This window comes from Microtus ochrogaster, chromosome 21 (assembly GCF_000317375.1).
Source record: "Microtus ochrogaster isolate Prairie Vole_2 chromosome 21, MicOch1.0, whole genome shotgun sequence".
In the NCBI taxonomy this organism is placed as follows: Eukaryota; Metazoa; Chordata; class Mammalia; order Rodentia; family Cricetidae; genus Microtus; species Microtus ochrogaster.
Genome location: NC_022022.1, coordinates 46,797,185 through 46,815,756, shown reverse-complemented (window position 1 = coordinate 46,815,756; position 18,572 = coordinate 46,797,185). Strand labels below are relative to the sequence as shown.

At 47.3% G+C, this 18,572-nt stretch overlaps 1 protein-coding gene across 2 annotated transcripts in view; it reads right to left on the bottom strand.

Annotated features, from left to right (window-relative positions):
* Positions 1-16,086, bottom strand: part of St6galnac5 (ST6 N-acetylgalactosaminide alpha-2,6-sialyltransferase 5) — a 139,629-nt gene extending 123,543 nt beyond the window's left edge. Inside the window, exons 1-2 of one of the 2 annotated variants that reach the window (XM_026783946.1) lie at positions 15,628-16,086; positions 14,629-14,859 (exon numbers count right to left, since the gene is read on the bottom strand). In XM_026783946.1, the coding sequence (XP_026639747.1) occupies positions 14,629-14,859; positions 15,628-15,642 (246 nt within the window). In that variant the 5' untranslated portion in view covers positions 15,643-16,086. Of the gene's footprint in view, positions 1-14,628; positions 14,860-15,198; positions 15,336-15,627 lie in introns of those variants that run through there. The other variant, XM_013350072.2, reaches the window with a different exon arrangement.
* Between the last annotated feature and the right edge of the window lie 2,486 nt (positions 16,087-18,572).

Below are 18,572 nucleotides of genomic sequence, written 5' to 3'. Positions count from 1 at the left end.
CCAGGCTAGGCTGTCCTCTGCCACTCTGCCTGTGTGGACAGGTGGCTCCAGGCTAGTCTGTCCTCTGCCGCTCTGCCTGTGTGGACGGGTGACCCCAGGCTAGGCTGTCCTCTGCCACTCTGTCTGTGTGGACGGGTGACCCCAGGGGCTCTAAGGGCAGGCAGACATACTCTGTCCATGGCCTGGAGAGCACTCGTCCTGAGACTGTGCCACATAAAGATATAATTACTAGGCTATAAGCAATGTGGAAATTACAAATTCCTGTTCAGTGAAAGCTCTGTCTAGGAAAGCAAGTGTTGTCAAGCACTCTGCCCTGCATGTGGATGGCTGCTCTGAGTTATATTTATGGAACAGACGGAACTGTCAAGCTGAAACCAGGGACAAACAGGAGGCTGTGTGTGTGTGTGTGTGTGTGTGTGTGTGTGTGTGTGTGTGTGAAAAGCCACACACCCTCCCCTCAGCCCCTTTTCTCCAGCAGTGTTCTGGAGGAGCCGCACGAGGCTTCCTCTAGCAATACCCCACAGCAGTTACCCATTACCCACCGAGATTTGAAGGAAAATGCCAAACGGGATGAAAAGATTACTGGGAATATTTTATGAAATCTAAATTTATCTTCAGTTGGGAGAATGGGTAGGGTGAGAGGCAGGCAGGAAACACAACCTCCTCTGTAAAGAGCCTACAGGCTGACAGGATGGGGGAGTGGCCAAGGATGCAGACACACCTTCAGGGGCAGCAAAGTGGGAACTTCAGCTTAAACATCAGGAGCAGTAACTAACTAGTCCAAGTGAACTGGAATATATTTTAGTGTTAAGCTAGCGAATGAATTATGTTCATTTAGTACCTTCCCTGGTACCAGGATCACTTCATGCTGGCAAAGCATCACTAGACCCCGCCTAGTCCACAAAGATGGGTGAAATATTGAAGCCCCTCTCAACACCGCCGACACACATCTCGGTAGGTATGAAGACTCCCATAAGGAAATGCATGATGAATTTAATTCACAGGTACGGCTTAGTCTCTCCTTTAGCTTCTGCCACACTGTCAAGCACCCACATTGACTGCAGGGAAGAGAGCGATGCTCATTTCTCCAAAGTCAGCACCCGGTCTCTCTTTCCTTGTTGACGCTTCCCAACAGAAGGCGCTCTGTGCACACGAACATGGTCCACAGGCAAGATCTGAGCGAGCGGCGGCTGAGTTCGGGTGTTCCTAGGTTGGCACAGAAAGCCAGAGATATGCGGAGGAGCACCTGGCTCCATTCCTCCCTTGAGACCATGCAAAGCTTTTAAAGTTGTGTGGACTCATTAGAAAAGTCCTTTAGGGACCGCCGAGAGAGTTTAGCGCTAATAGCACTGGTTGTTCTTCCAAACTACTCAGGTTTGTTGCCCAGCACCCATACGGCAGCTCAGAACTGTCAGAAACTCCAATTCCAAGGGATTCATACACTCTTCTGCCTTGTAGGGCACCAGGCATGCATGTGGTGCACAGACATCTGTGCAGACAAAACACTCATGCTCATTAAAATAAATGAGGAAATAAATAAATGGTCTTTTCCCCTGGACACGGTGGTGCCCACTTGCAATCCCGGTGTTCTCAAGGCGGACACAGGAAGATCGCAAGTTTAAGGATGGCCTGGGCTACCTGGCGAGACTCGGTCTTTCCAAAGTGTACAAGATGAGGGGTGTGATGAGCATCCGGGTAGCATGTGGAGCCCCTCTCCATAGTTATAAATGGTCTTTGACGTGCAGACTATGCAGAGCTGAGGGTGTAGCCCCCCCAGGAACCTGGGGGCTCACCGTAGACCACAGTCACTGTGCCGCTCATTCCGAGGCAGAGCCTCCTGGACTCAGTGATTCTTTAGCCTGTTGTTCCTGTGTTATCTAACTGGGTGTATCGGGTTGTGTTCAGATGTAATAACGGCAAGCAACTGTGACCCCCCCCCCCCAGATGACTCAGAACTTTTATGCCAAGACATGCTTATTGGCATTTCTAGAGACCGATTAGCATGTTCTAACCGCATGACTGCAGAGCATCCCTGCCTACAGGAAAGGAGCGAGCACTGTTTCCATGTTGGTCCTGTATCTAATTATCATCACCTTGCCAGTGTCATGGTGGTAGGCCTTACAAACGTCTTGCCTGCTTATGGTTTGACTGTCGAACGCTCCCTACCAGCCCCTGCATTTAAAGTTAAGGCCTCCTTAGGAGGTGGGCCACTGGGAGGGGGGCCTTGAGGCTGATAGCCCAGCTCTTTTCCTCAGGTTTCTGCCCCCCCCAGTTCTGCTGAGGTGTACGGAGGTCAGGAGTCCCAGGCCCAGCTCCCACTTCCTTGAATCCCTTTATTGCCTTGCTTCCCCCTCCATGATGACATATGGCAAAAATCATGAGCCAAAATAAATGCTTCCTCCTCAGACTAAGTCAGGTTGTTTGGGCCGCAATGACAAAAGTAACCACTGCACCCCTTGAGGTATTAGATGCCCTTATAACAGAGTCCCCCACTCCCCCTCCCCCCGCCCCCACCACTTCCAGGCCACCCCCGCACAGGTCTATGCCTTTACAGGGGGTTGTTCCATGTCTCCTTTGTTCAGCTGTAGGAGAGCACAGCGAACACTAGTCTCCTTTCAGGATGCAGCCTTCATCAGATACCCAATGCCAAGCTTGAAGCTTGAACTCTCTCCCTGCACAGTTGTGAAAAGTGTTCTCTGTAAACCTGCAGGATCTGGGGCTCTATTGGAGCAGCACAGAGTGCCCACCATCCTGCCATGTTGCAGGCTCGTGGGGCCAGTTATCGCTCTCTGACATCCATTTCTGACTTTTAGAATTAGTAATTCATCACACGGTAAGCCTCCACCAAACTACGCAGAGCTCTGGGGCCCAGGCAAGCCTCACTGGGTGGAGATTTGTGGCAATCACAGCACCAGGGCTAAGCGTCTCTAAGTGTGGCTATGGCTGGAGTGATAGGAATGGGGGTCCCCACCATCCCCATGCCCCTTTCTGTGTTCTAGAACACAGAGATAATTACCTTGTGCATTCCTTGTTCAAAACTTGTACCCGTGGAATGAAAACAAAATGATGGCTTTATGAGTTTTGGTGTGGATGGGAGCTTCAGGTACCTCGAGACACCTTGTGTATATCCCTACGGCAGCCTGCCAGGTGCAACTTGCTGAGTAACTCCAAATATGGGTCCCATAAACCTGCCATTCATTTAGATGTACAGTATGCGTTTCTGTTTCCAATCAAATGCGGTTGGAGAAAATTAAGATCCAGGCTTGCTCTTGACAAATTTTACATTACTTTATGGCCAATTTCCTTCTGATGCAATGGGAATGGAAGCTTCCCTTCCCTTAGATGTTGTTAACGAAGGTGATTTCAAAGAATGGTAATTGTGTTCTCTATAGCGAAATGGGAAACGAGAGGAGGAGAAACCACCCTTTACTAAGCTGGGCCTACACCTGATAAGATGTACTATATGACGAAGCCCTCCCCAGACAAGAGTGCAGTCTGCCTACCTCCTGGAGAACTGTAGCACTATAAGGGTCCTCAGAGCACCTCTATCCCAGATCCTGCTGGCTGTGCTGCAGGGGGACAGTTTCATGCCCGCTGTCACCAGCACGCACTGTGGTGTCTCTACCAACAGCTTGCTTCAGCCCTCACCAGAACATCGCTGCTTCCTGTTTTTGCACAAGTCGGCATGTGGCATTAAGATGCACAGCAAGGTTTGAAATTAGACGAAGTTGAGCTGCCATCTGGGATCATCCCGGGACTCACTCTGCAGCCCTTGAACCACAAACCTTCTGCTGTATTCTGACTGAGCACTCTGGTGGCAAGCTTAGAATACTGTCACAGGCAGAAGCCTGTGTTGTCTTCATCCTCTGGCTGCCAATCTCACTGACTCTGATCATAGTACTAGTTTGCTAGTTTGAACAACAGCCCCCTTTCCTGTAACCAAGAACTACTTTATTCATGTTTACTGGTTCTAGAATGATCCAGCAGAAACATGCTGAGGTAAATTGTGTCTCTATTTTACAACTGATTTCAGGATAAATGCAATCCCTGGAGCATGCTCAGTTTCCTATCTAAACCTCCATAATGCCTTGATATCTATTTCTCTGCTTTTACCGATGGATGCAAATTTCACAGAGTTGGGGGTTATTGCTTTACTTGTCATTTGCTGCCTCCTGCCACCCCTCTCCCCGTGTTAGGTACAAGGTAGGCCCATGCATACAACAAACTAAGGAATGAATACACATTGGTTAATCACTCATCAGACTTAAGCTAGAAGTTATAAGAGCTCATTACAAAAGAACTGGACATGCTCTCTTGCTTTGACATCTGGTCTACCATTCTGGAAGGTTCATTAATTGAAGTCTGTCTTCAAGAGACTTAGAAATTAAGGCTAGGTATGTGCAGTTGTACCGACCCCACTTATCATCTTTGTCCATTCTTACGATTAATGTGCTTATTAGCTGGATTTATTTGAATATCTTCATAACATGTATAATCACCTATCAGTATGGCTATTTCTCAGAAAATTAGGAAACAACCTTCCTCAAGACCCAGCAATACCACTTTTGGGTATATACCCAAAGGATGCTCAATTGTACCACAAGGACATGTGCTCAGCTATGTTCATAGCAGCATTGTTTGTCATTGCCAGAACCTGGAAACAACCTAAATGCCCCTTTACCAAAGAATAAAGAAAATGTGGTAAGTTACACAATTGGAGTACTACACCACAGAAAAATTAATGACCTCTTGAAATTCAGGATCTAGAAAACATATTGAGTGAGGTAACCCAGACCCAGAAAGACAAATATCATATGTACTCTCTCATAAGTGGCTTTTAGACATAAAGCAAAGAAAACCAGCCTACAATTCACAATCCCAGAGAACCTAGACAACAATGAGGGCCCTAAGAGAGATAAACATGGATCTAATCTATATGGGAAGTAGAAAATGACAAGATTTCCTGAGTAAATTGGGAGCATGGGGACCATGGGAGAGGGTTGAAAAGGAGGGGAGAGGCAGTGAGGGGAGCAGAGAAAAATGTAGAGCTCAATAATATCATAAAAAATATGTATAATCACAGCCAGCCTCTGTCTACCTAGTTACTCAACAAGGATTTCCTGAGATTTGATGCCTACAAAACATAATCACTAAATTATGTACAAGAAGGTAGACGAGACTGGGGGCCATGTAAGGAAACCATTGGAGATACCATGGGATCTGAAAGTGCACACAGCTACAAAGAATAGCTTAGCGTCACTGGGGTATGATGCTAACATAGCCATGCAGAGTGGAAGCACATTTTTGTCAACAACAAACTGTGTATACAGGGGTGGTCCCAGAAGATAGTAAGGCCAGGGCACTGTCTTGTTTGGTACATGCACACTCCGTGATGTGTGAAGATCATCAGAACTCTCGGGGCCAAGCGCTGTCTGACAGTACTTACGCCTCTACTTGGCGGGGGTTGGTCTCTTGTCTCCTTCCCCTTTCCCTCTTATGCTTACTGCACAGCAGGTGCTCCCCGTGAATGAGATGACTGATGTGGGCAGCCTGGAAGAGTATCCTCTTCTTCAGCATGCAGGTTCTATCTGGGGTTTAGATAAGGAGGCTGAGGCTGGGTCGTAATGAACAAGTAGGTCTGTGTCCGGCAACATGAGAGATGGATATTTCCTTTTAGGCTAAGTTTTTCTTTGAATCACTTGTATGTGCCTGTATGTGGTCACGTGTACCTGAGAAGAAGAGGGAGTCTAATCCTCTGGAGCTGTTGTGAGTCACCTGGTGTGGATGCAGGGGTCTGAACTTGAGTCCTTTGCTAGAGTAGTGGCTGCTTTAATTTTCAGTCATCTCCTGCCCCCGGGTGTTTTCTGTGGAAGGAACAGCAGGGACATGTGGATGAGCAACACAGGCTCCCAGAGTGTGTGGAGCCTGGGCCCAGGAGAGCTGCCAGGGCCGAAGCTGGGCACACACAGGCAGTCCCTCTAAGCGATGGGCCAGCATTGCAATGGAAGCTTGCAGGAAACATAAGTCAGTCTGTAAGAAGATACGCAGTAACAGTCAGCTGAGATGTCCCATATGTGCAATTCATTTTCAGAATATGCTTTTTATAAGAAATAATTGTTTAACTCTGCACTTAAGGCCGAGAACTCTCAGCGTCTGCCTGGATCTGAGACACTGCAGATAGGACCATAGCCGCAAAGAGAGAAAATAATAATAATAATAAAGTTTTCTTTTCATGCCGAGCTACAGAAACTGTCAAGGTTAATTCTCTCCCTTATAGTTCTAAAAGAGTCTCTTTCCTGCCTGGAGTAATTCAGAGGAGGTATTCCTTCTCCGAAGGGAGGGGAGGCCGTGGGCTTTGCAGAGGGATGGTCCTTCTAACTCATGGTTGGCTGAGTCTCTAGATGGCACGTCTTCCCTGGGCTGTGTAGCACTGTCTGCGTGTAATTAAACACCCTCCCCTCGGTTTGATTATGCGGGTTAATTTTTATCAACTAGACACAAACCTAGGCAAATCTGAGGTGGAGGACCCTCAACTGAGAGAAATGCCTCCCCCGGATTGGCCTGTCTGTGTTTCTGTGGGACATTTTCTTCGCTAACGATTGATGTGGGAGGGCCCATACCACCGTGGGCAGGGCGGCCCGGAAGGTAGCCCTGGGGTGTGTGAGCCATGAGGGAGGGGTGGAGAGTAAGCTAGTGAGCAGCACTCCTGCAGGGCTAGCTCTTCCTCTGTTCCTGCCCCGCTTCCCCTCAGTTCCTATCTGGGAGCAAAGCCACGTATGTAGAGTTAACCCGTTCGTCCCCCCGAGTTGGTTTTGCTCAGTGTTTTTATCGCAGAAACAAGAAGCTAACTAGGGCAGACATCAGTATCAGCGAGTGTGTACTGTGATGTTTGGGGAATGACTGAGGGATGCGTGCAACTGGGCTGGAAAAGACACGGCGTGTTCAGTGCTCAGTGGACCACGGTTCTGTTGGAGCGCACAGGGAAATACAGGTAAGGAGACCTGGCCTGTGACGTTTCAGAGGGAAGCAAAGCCTATCAATCATGGCTCTTTCTGTCTCCTTTTCTTTCTCTGTATGAGTGTGCAGGACAGTATACAATGGAGTCAGGGATCAGCTCTCAGAAATTGGTCTCGACCATTCTACTTTGTTTTGGGGACAGGGTGTCCCTTCTGTCCTGTGACTGTACACATACACCAGGCTAGCTGGTCCCAAGACCTTCTGGGAAATTCTCCTGCCTTCTCCCCCCATTTCTTTGAGGATGGTTGGGATTACAGAAGCATGCTCTTGGGTTTTATGTAGGTTTAGGGGGTCAACTTCAGGTCTTCAGGCTTGTGCTGCAAGCTCCAAACGACACACGAAGCCACTTTCCCAGCTCGCCTCAGTGACTCTTCACGGCCAAATCTACTCTGAGTTGCAAATTGTTCCAATTACATTGGTGCCCTGTATTCTGCACCCTTAGAGTAGCTGTGGCAAGCACAGCCATTGGTGGAAGACCCGTTTCAACTATCTGGAGGCATATTCTCATATTCATTTCAGAATAATGAGATGTTTAAATATTTATTTCTTTCCAATAACTGGGTAGGCCTAGGCTCTTCATTTTAATAAATTCTGTCCAAATACTGGCAAGTCACTGCTCAGGAGATATTGGCCCCGAATCCCCTCATGATAATGGAGCACACATCAGGATCACACGTCATCCCCAGCTGCCACTAGCCGTGACCTTGGGCAAATCACACAACTACTCAGGAATGCCTTTTGATAATTTTTTTAAAATTGCCTGTGTAACTCAAAAATCCTGAATGTGTTTTAAGAGATCTGATTAGTTCAAAAACATAGAGATGAGTTAACTACTGAACTATAAATTCTGGTGGGGGAGATTGGCATTTAGGACATGACCTCTGCAGCAAATGGTCAGACATTTGACACAGGCTAATTTTAGAAGAAATTAAAAATATTTATATAGACAGGGTTTATTTGACAAATATTTATTGCAGACCCAGGAATCATGCTAAAACCTGAAAATATAATGACACACACACAGAAAATAGTCCGGTCTCCAAAAGCCAGCTGCCAAGCCGGGAGGCAGACATTTCAAGGAATTCTAGATATGAAGACCAAACATCTAGCCCTGCTCTAACCTGGGCTATATGACAAAGAGGGCTTTCTGTGGATGGGATGTCTCAGCTGGGAACACACTTCCTGTGATTTTTGTCTGGGAAGTTATAATGATTGGAACACACAGTAAAAATATTAATTTGTCCAACGCTGGCCTAAACATTTAAGACGGAAGGATTACGCGGAAGAGGATCTGAATGCAGGGTATAAATGTCGTCACCACCCACATTTTGCCTAATCATGTGTTCACTGACTTCGAGGAGAGTCCTTTTCCTGCATCAAGTTCAAGAGCAGAGGGGACACTCTTCCCTATGAGAAAGTCATTCTTTGTCTCCCTAGCTTAAGAAGCTGCACAGCTGCTGGCAGAGTACACAGTCTGGAAACTTGCTGACTCTCTCCTATCCCCCTTCGATCTCCTCCAGATCTTATTTTCAGGGCAGGAAGTCCACCTGCTGCTGCCTGGCCCTAAGGTGATGGACGTGCACCTTGCTAACAGGTCAAGTTAGGCCCATGACAGACAGTGCTGTCTGCTGGCTGATGCGATCATCTCCACATTCACCAAACGGAAGGTACAGGGTTTAGCTTAAATGTGACGCTGAGACCATGCTACAGAGGAAGCTAAGCCCTTCAGGAGACTCTGCCTCACAGGGGAGTGTCATAAACTTAACATCTTGAATGTAGAAATCAATCCCCTTGGCAATAGTTTTGATACCTTGTTGAATGACTAGTTATCAGAGCATGCGTCCACCCCAATCAATAGATGGGGTTAAACAAAACAATGGTAGTTTTATGTGCTCTATTCTGTATTTATTTATATGCTTTATTTATATGCTTCTACTGTAGTAACAGCATTTAGCTCATTTTGTTGTCGAGCAAACTGCTTGGACCCTGCCCTCTGTGAGTCAGTGGGCCTTGGCTGTCTGCTGCTCCTACATTGTCATTCAGCCCTGGCTTTATTATTTAACTGCTTTCTCCTTTGTCTGTCTTCTCCAAGGAGATCAAAGGCCCTTTGAGGATAGGGATTGTGTTCTTCCTTCAGTGCCCAGCCCTGAAACTGTTTGGCCTTCAGTGAGCATTTGCCAGGGCCTGCAATGAGCTCCAAATCTCCAGAACAAATCACTGTGAGGCTAAGACACTCCTGACAGTAACTCTCTAGCTTTAATATGTACAGGAATCACAAGGAAGCCTGTTAGGTGGACTCCCACGTCTTGTTCCCAACGCTTTTTGTTTTGAATCTTTTTAATTTTTTCTTCTCCATGGATATACTTATAGTTATTGTTTTTCTTGCAAAATAAATTTAGGAAAACAAGACCTACAAGGCCTTGGGACCACACTGATATTTCCCGTGGAGGAAACACGCGTGTAAAGTGGAGTGCTCAGCTCTGCCCCCACGTCTGGTCTCTTTCAGTACATATGAATTACATACCCACTAGTGCCAAGTTCTACTCCATCCAGTTCTTAGAGTTACACTGGTTAAGAAGATGGACAAAGACGTTACCGTGACAGCACTAGATTGTCCTCAGAGGGGATCTGACAGACAGCTTTAAGCTTACTTAAATTAAGGTATTATGAGATACAAGGAAAGAAAAACAAAATGTGGCTCATTAAAAGATGACATCTCCTGAGGTCCTGTGAGAAGAAAGACTTTGGGGAGGGGCTTCCCATGAGGAGGAGGGCAGATCCTGAAGGAAGAAACTTCACAGGGGGCAGCCTACAGTCCCTCACCAAGGACACAAAGCTGGAGTGATGTTGGCACTGCCTCCAATGCAAAATTCCTACCTGTCACAGCAGTGTGGGGGTCAGTATTTTAACTATTGCCACTGTCACACAAATCTTTCTTTTGTTAAAAGTAGCCGTATTATTGAAATTTTAAATTAAAATTAAACCCTTTACTTTTATAAAAGAGAGAGAGATGGAGAGAGTGAGTATGTGAGTATGCACTGTGATTCACTCGTAGAAGTCAGAGGGCAGCTTGCGGGAGTACATTCTCTCCTTTCACCACATGGGTCCAGAGGATGCACTCAGGGCATGCCAGCAAGCGCCTCTCCCTGCCGAGCCAGCCCACCTGCCCACACTGTTGAAACTCTCCACTGGCAGAAGCTGCTTGACCTCGTGGCTCCTTTTCTGTGTAATTTCATCGGTGTTGGCAGACTGGGTGTGCTAGTACCTGAGCATAGGAAATTAGCTCACGCAGAATTTTCTGGACACAGAAATGATTTATCACTGAATGGATTACTCAAATGTCATCAAATGGAGCTTAATAAACGGTGTCAACTTGTCGTTAAGCATTTATAGACTTTCTAAAGAGGGACCCTTCATCCATAGCTTTGAAAGAAGTTAGAGGACGTATTGGTTTTCTCCTGATTATTTTTTAGTTGCTGAAATGACTTGTCCATACTTCCCGGGGACATCTGCATATTAATAACAACAGCACAATCACCAAAAAATACCAAATAACCCAGTGCCCGAGAAAGGAAAGCACAGGTCCAAACGTGCTGTCGGCCTATGGCAACTCCCACCTGAGGCTGCTCGTGAAGTGTAGAGGTATCTGTAGGGCCTCAGCTCTAGGGTCCTTTTACTGCCTTGTCCTTAGCCTGTGCAGAGAAGGGTAGGGCAGGTGACAGACAGGTGGGCCTTCTGTGATAAGGGTTTGTGAAGCAGGAATCAGCTGCACTGTAATTCCCAAGATCTACCAGATGGAAAATGGCTTTATCTACCTAGAAAGATCTAGGCTCGAAATAGAATTGAGTTCTCTCTTTTTTCTTGGTGCTGGAAAGACTTGGTTCCTTCTTCTGAGAGCTGCTTGATTGAATGTGTTGAGAGAGAGAGAGAGAGAGAGAGAGAGGGGGCATGCACATGTATGTGTGTGTGCATGTGCATGTGCATGTGTGCACGTGTGTGGTCTCTGTGTGTATCTATTTTGTTTGGTTATATTATGCTACAATAATAAGGAAATTTTCCCAGGATATGAAAATTGGTTTCTTCTCTTGTACTTGGGCCATCATGTTAGCCGTCAGTGGCTTCCAAAACTGACAACACAGAGGATAATCACTAAATACAGATGCAGGGACTGTGCTGACACAGACCCAATGGGGTAGGAATGTGTGGGAGGGAAGAGAGACTGGGAAAGGGCGGCTCTACTGGGCAGAAAAGCAACATCCTGGCCTTCTGTGTGTATACTCATGCCGGAATTACAATTCTCATCTTCTTGTCTATGAACGCGGGAGGAGAGGGAGAAGGGCCTGTTATGGCAGACAAAAGGATATTTTAATCTTCACATGCACCCACCTGACTCAGCCTATCATTGAACAAAAGCACACCATAATTTAATCTCAATAATAATTTAGTCCACAGTCATAGGCGACAAGCCTATCAAAGCAGACAACCTATAATTTGTAAAATTCATGTGCTGGGGATTAGGGCCACCTGTTGAGTTTAATCTTTGAGTTATAATGTTAATTCCGTTGTGTAAATGCACATAAACACCACATCTCTATCTGTCTTTGGGACCTGGAGCTGTGGAGATGTGAACGGTTTCTTCATGGTATCTACAGGTCTCTCTAGGTTCTATGAATCAAGAGTAAACTCGATGTCTGTTTGAGTTCTGATCAGGATGCAGGGGCATATGGTTTTGGGGTTGCCTCATTCCAGGGTATCTGTGATTTTTCTGAGGCCTGATGTGAGAGAGAAGAGAAAGGGGGACATGGTGCCATGTGACAGTGTGGTCAGGACAGGAGAGGTTTTGTTCCCTACCCCCCCTGCCGTGTTAACCGGAGTAAAGTTCTTCTCTGGGGACACCCTAACAAATGATTTCAAGCCTTACCTGATGGAGACTGTGGACAGTCTCAAGCAAAACTGAAGCCACCAGTAAGTAGCTTCTAGGTGTTCGTAGGGGTGTGTGCCTCAGGTGGCCACTGGGAGTGGGAGCTCTGTCCATTTGCTGGCCAGAGCCACAGAGGGTAAAGTGGGCCATTGGACAGGTTGGCCTCAGCTCCTTGGGACAAAGGGACATGGCCCACTGATGCAGAGCATCTTGGGTTTGCACTTGTTGCTTTGCCTGGTGTCATCTGTGCTCTGGTGCAACCTCGGAGTGGGACTTGTGAGATGGGTCCTTGCTTTTTTCCTTTCTCCTTCTTTCCTTTCTTCTCCCTTCCTTCATTCTTTTCTCCCTTTAGTCCTTGCTTTTTCTTCCTTCTCCCTTCCCTCCCTCCTTCCTTCTTTCTCCTTCTTTTCATTTCCTTCCTTTATTCCTTCTTCTACTTCTTCGTCCTTTGTTCCCTCCTCCTTTCTTCCTTTCCTCCTTCCTCCATTCCTTATTGTTTTCCCTTCCTCCTTTCCTTCTGTTTCCCTTCCTTCCTCAGCTCCTCCCTTCTTCCTTCTCTCCCTCCCTTCCCTCTTTTCCTTCCTTCCTTCCTTCCTTCCTTCCTTCCTTCCTTCCTTCCTCCCTCCCTCCCTCCTTTCTTTCCTTCCTTCCTTCCTTCCCTCCTTCCTTCCTTCCTTCCTTCCTCCCTCCCTCCTTCCTTTTCTTTTTTCTTTTCTGTCTCTCTTGGATTTTTAGCACAAGGTGCCCTATGTTACTCAGACTGACCTCAAATTTGCCATTCTTCAGCCTTTAGCCCACAGTGTTGGGTTTGCCAGAGTGTGCATACTAGGAGATGGTGGTTTTCAAGGAACGAATTGCATCGACACGGATAATTTATACAGAGAAGACCTCCATCTGCCAAGAATTTCCATTTGCATGTAGCATTTCTTAAAACACGGAAAGGTCATTGTTCATCCTAATCACACAAGGCGCCAATACCCTGAAAATATTAACAGCACACCTGTTTGCATAAGCATTTTTTTTTTAAAGATTACTGTTAAACTCTCAGTCCTCCTAGTTGGGGATAGTTGAACACTAGGTTCCAGAAGAAACAAAGTATTGGGAATATCATCCCATGTCCATCAGAGCTTGCAGGGTCTTGATCTTTAGACATTCTTTGTTCATGAATGGTTTCACAATTTGAGGTGGGTTCCCACTAAAGAGCAAGCGTGAAATCCACCACCATACCTTATCGATCACATGCCAGTGACCCACACAGAACGCCATATCCATCCCCAGGCAGAAGCCAGGGCTAAAGTTCCCCACACCTGCAGGCCTTATCAGCAGCCCGCACATGCAGACCCCAGCACGAAATCAATCAGCAACCAAGGCGAACCGAAACTATAATTGCTAAGCCTCTGCACTGGAGTTTTAAGTCTACCCCAAATGGGCTCCTCCTCCTGTTCGCATCTCAGAAGTCTCCCTAGTACAACTTTCATATTGTCAAAGAAACCTTGCTTGCCTCTCAGAGGATGTGAGCTCCTCCTCGGTGCACCCCACAGCACCGTTTACAGCCAGCGCCGGCTTCACCTAGCAGCGCAACTTGCTCCACTCATCTTGGGGCACGCCTTATTTTCATCAGGCATTCAGGGATGGGAAAGCTGAGTCCTGCATATGAAGGCCCTTTGGGTTCTTCACATCTGCAGCATGCTACACAGCACAGGTGAGTGGCAATACTTGGATTGTCACTTAGAGTCTGACTTACTCATGTGTGACAAGAGCAATCTTCTCACACAGAAGGAACATCTGCAAATATTACTTTGGTTCACGATCATAACATGCAGTAAAAGAGTTGAGAGCTTTCAAGTCATCTTCTAGGTTTATAGACACAGAGTGGAAGTGTGTGTGTGTGTGTGTGTGTGTGTTTAATAAAAACACGCTAGCAATTTCAAATAATCAGAGATGGATTTAAACTGTATTAAAATATCACTGGAATCAGGAAACTTGATTTGGTTTCTCCCAGTGGCTTCCTGTACTGAATCCGGAGACTTGTTAGTCTAAGGAAAGGAGGTTCAATTTAAAGGGGAAAAAAAAACCCCAGCTTATTAATTATTAGCTAAGCCATGCAGTAGCTTCCCGGAAGGCAAAGGAAAAGAGGCTTTCTAGCCAATGGGAGCTGTGTATGCCTCCAGCCCTCTGTGCCTGCCAGAATTGGGCTCCCCAGGGGCTGGGGCCTTTCAGCCCAGAGCAGTACCCAGCAGAGATCAGAGGGGAACCTGAGGACTGAGCTGTGACAGGGGCTCTTTCTTGTTCCCTCTGGAAGTGCAGGAGGAACCATGGTATTAGACCCTGCCTGCCGATTCATGTTTCCGAATCTCACCCGCGCAGTACTGGTCTAGAATACGCCAGGCTCCAGCAACTGGACATACATCAGCAGCTGCTATTGCTAGGGCTCAGTATTCTAGTCCAGGATCTTTGAGGTTTGGGGTCCACTCACCTCATTCCTATTCCCTGATGAACTTTGCATCCTCCTCGGAATAGCAATTCATAGCTAGCACACACCCCTCCCTGCCCCAACTGGTGCACACTACCTTCCAGCTTCCGAACTAACACCTTCTCCTGTGCCTCACCGCCCCAGCAAAGGGGAACGGTCAGGTGTACAGGGTGCCCAGGCCAAGCGGTGGCCGGCAGGATGGCGCACAAGCTGTCACCTTGTGGTCTGCTACACCAAGGTATCCATCCAACTGCGGGTGTCCGGCGGGGGCGGTTCTACGTGGCTGGGGACTGCTCTCCACTGGCTGCGCGCTGCTGGCAGTCGCCTGCTGCTGTTGTTGTTGCTGCTGCTGCGGGGGCCGCTCCTTCTGGCTGCCGAGGCTGCTGTACACGAGCAACAAGCTGGTGCACATGGTAGTGAGCACTAAACACACTGCCAGACCATGGTGCTGCGGGCGGGGGAGAGAGAAGGAGAGAGTTTGGGAGTGGGAGAGAGAGAGAGAGAGAGAGAGAGAGAGAGAGAGAGAGAGAGAGAGAGAGAGAGAGAAAAGACAGCGACTGAGCACTGAGCGTGCAGCCGGGAAGCTTGCCGCTCCTATTGACACGCACAGGTCCCAGGCAGCCGCCCCCAGACCCCCGCAGCCAGGGAGCAGAGGTGATATGGTCCAGTACACCTGCCGGGGATGCACTCACAGCCCGCGTCTCACAGTGGTGGCACGCGCAGTGACCTGCGGTGAGGGTGAGCATGCTCGCCCTGGGCAATTTGGGGAGGAAGGTCTGGTCCCCACCTATGCTGCTGGGATCTCATCTGTCTGCACACCATCTCTTCTGGGCCCCCGGGGCTTCCCGCAGTGATCCCCGCTAAGTTTGAAATCCGACAAGGAAACCAAGAAAGTCGATGATGGTCCCTTCTCCCCGCCCCTCTGCCCCTCCGAGTTTGTGCCCAGCAGTGGCTGTGGGGCACCTTCCTTTCCGGAGAGGTCAGCCTGCTCCTCTGCTCTCCAGTCGCTCCTTGGATCACTCATTAAAGATCCAGGAGCCCAGGCATCTCTAGTGTTTATCCCGGGGTTCCAAGCCAGGTGGAAAGTTGTCACCCATGACAGGCGACCTCTTGCCACAGGGCTAGGTACTCGGCCAGGCTTCTACGGGCACCCCCTGGGACATAGAGCCCCGGGGGTCCTTGCCTCTGCCTGGCTGAGTTGGAACAACAGACTCACCATCAAGGTCTTCATTTTGAGCGCCTCTTTTGTGCGGAATTCTCAGGCAAGCGCGTCCGGAGCCACTTTTTCTTGGAGGCTGTCCATGATGGGTGGTGGGGCAGAGGCACCTCGGATGCTTGCCTGGCGGCCGGCGGGCAGCTGAGCAGGTACAGAAGCCTCGCGACCTGGGAAGCGCTGCTGTGGCAGAGATTAGAGGAGAATTAAAACTGAGCCGGACCCTCCGAGTCTCAGCGATCCACACACTGCCTCCTGCCGCCGCCTGCTGGGTCCTAGAGTCCTCTGCAGTCCCCCTCCCAGCCCCCAAACCATCTTTTCAGTGATGTGGAATTTCTGGGGCGAGACAGTTAACTGCAAGGGTGTACCCACTTCTTGGTTTGGAGATTTATTATCTTTTCATGGAACCATCAAGCTAAAAAGGACTCAGAACCCAATTCGATCCTGAACATGGTGGTCATTTGAAAATTTACTAACAAAAATTTCAGTTTTATGATTCTATTAAAAACAACTTCCCAAATGCCAATAGATCTATTTATATTTGCATTTTGTGTTTGCTGCTTGGAAAGTGTTACCATAGAATTATTTTTCTGAAAAATTATGTCAGTGCAATTTCTAGTTGTTTTCGAATGTCCTTTTCCTCCTTAATTTTGTTTTGACAAATTGTTAGTCTCATGCTTCCTTTGGACCGTACTCTTTCATGTAAATGACTTCATTCATCATTTGCTTCCAAGAACACAATTTATATTTCCACTCAACCTTTGAGGTCCCCAGTACGTACTTAAACAATTTCAAAGTTTCTGAAACAGTCAGTGCATCCTACCCATGTGATTAACCAGGACCACAGAGTCTTCCTAATCGCAGTGAAGATGTACTAGCTGATGAAGATAAAAACATGATTTTTTTAATCATATAAGCCTGGTGCTTCACTTGTGCTGTGTAATCCACTGACATTCACGATTTCACGTTCAGAACTTAGATTAAACTAAAAAATTAAATCTGACCACTGTTCAGTGTTGAGTTTGTATCTGGCCAGTTCTAAGGCTGCTCTCATTCCTACAGCCAATCAGAGCATGGCTGAGCTAGCTGTTTAGCTGAAAACATATTTCTTGTGGAATTGTTCAGTAGACACAGTTGTTTCCGTGTCTCTCTTCACACTGGACCTATAGCACTGAGGGAGGCTAAAGGTCACATTAAGGCAGGGATGATGCTCAGCCCGCCTGGACCACGGGCACAGGGAGTTCTTTCTTGGGGCCAGCACAGGCATTGTAATCTTATCTTTTTTTTTTTTTTTTTTAAATCTTCCCTAGTCTACCACTGGACAGGTGATACAGCCAGTATTATTTTTAACTTAAGAGGCCTACTTCCAGGCTACCAAAGTTAAAATGATTTGTTCAGTAATGAACATTCAGGAGACAGAAACACATGCTATGGAGCCTTTCAGGGAAAATACAAAAAATTCGAAGCACTGTCCAACATTGCCAGCCGTGTAGTTAGCTTTTTATTCAATTTGTGCTGTGGGCATGAATAGTGCCCGTTGTGTGGGCAGGGAGAGCAGCAGCTGGAGGAGAATCTTATCGGGTCTTGGCAGTTCTTTATTGTATGGCTGCACTTGACACTCAAATTAATGAAACAAAGGACCGGCCTGATGAATCATTGCAAGCAGATTATCTGTGTTTTTCCAACGCTGCTTGGGAGACGCAGCTAGACGGAGCTCCTGCCTTCCTCAGATTGCTCTCCCTCCATCTAGCAAGTTGCCCAAGTGACCGATAAAACACTTCTCGTGTCTTTTGCCCTCCAAACAGAGACATCACACTCATGACTTAGGCCATGGCAGCACATTGGACATCTGTTCCGCGGTGTGTCCGACCAGACCCGTTTAAGCTTGTGCTTTATCCCCTCCTGGGACTGCAGTTAGCTGCTCACAAAATTACTCACAAAATGAGTAGAGTATATTTAACATTTTAATGCCGAGCTTGATTTGAAGGACTTCAAGGCGTCTGGCTTTCCAGTTTTCAGTATTTGATTCCGATGGTGCAAGTCTTGGCGGGATTCTGGTTTGGGAGTCAAATGGACAAGGGTAGGGCCAGAGGAGGGCAGAAAAGATAATGAATGGCAGTTAATTCAACTTGATGATTGTTTAATGATCAATTAAGCAATTGATCTCTTTAGGAAGCACAGAGGTGAATCAAGCACAGCATTTTTCCTCTAAGGATTCAGGTGTGTGTGTGTGTAGAAAACTTAATGAACAGACTATGAAAGAGATCTATAGAGTCAACAAACATATACTTATCAAATACCTACCTTGTTAAGGACCTACTGTGTTCTACTACTAGGTGGTGCCTGGGTCTGCTGGTCTCAGGGAATTTGCAGTCTCTATTCAGGTAAATGCTGTGCACTTTCATGCCACAGAATAGGGAACGATCAATGAATAGATTTGTTTCTCAGCTTTGTCTCCCTGCCTTCTTAAGATCGGAGGGGTTCCCCTTTAATCCCAGCACTTGGGATGGACAGGCAAGTGGATCTCTGTGCGTCTGAGGCCAGGGTAGTCTACGTATGGAGCCAAGTCAAGACCACACGGTGAGACCCCGCTATTGTGGAATAATCCTCTTGTACACTGTGAGGATTTGTCACTGGGGTTAATTTAATTAAAAAACTGACTGGCCAGTAGTTAGACAGGCCAGCCAGACACAGAGGAGGCTGGGAAGAAGAGGGGTGGGGTCTGAGGAGTTGCCAGACAGAAAGGAAGTAGGCCATGCAGGAGAGGTAAAGGCCCCTAGCCTTGGGGCGGCACATAGACAAGTATAAATGGGATAATTTAAGTTATAAGAGCTAGTTAGTAACAAGTCTGTGCTATCAGCCAAGCATTTGATAATTAACATTAAGCTGCTGTGTGGTTATTGTGGGAGTGGTTGCCCAGACACAGAGAAGCTCCACGTATACCCTTT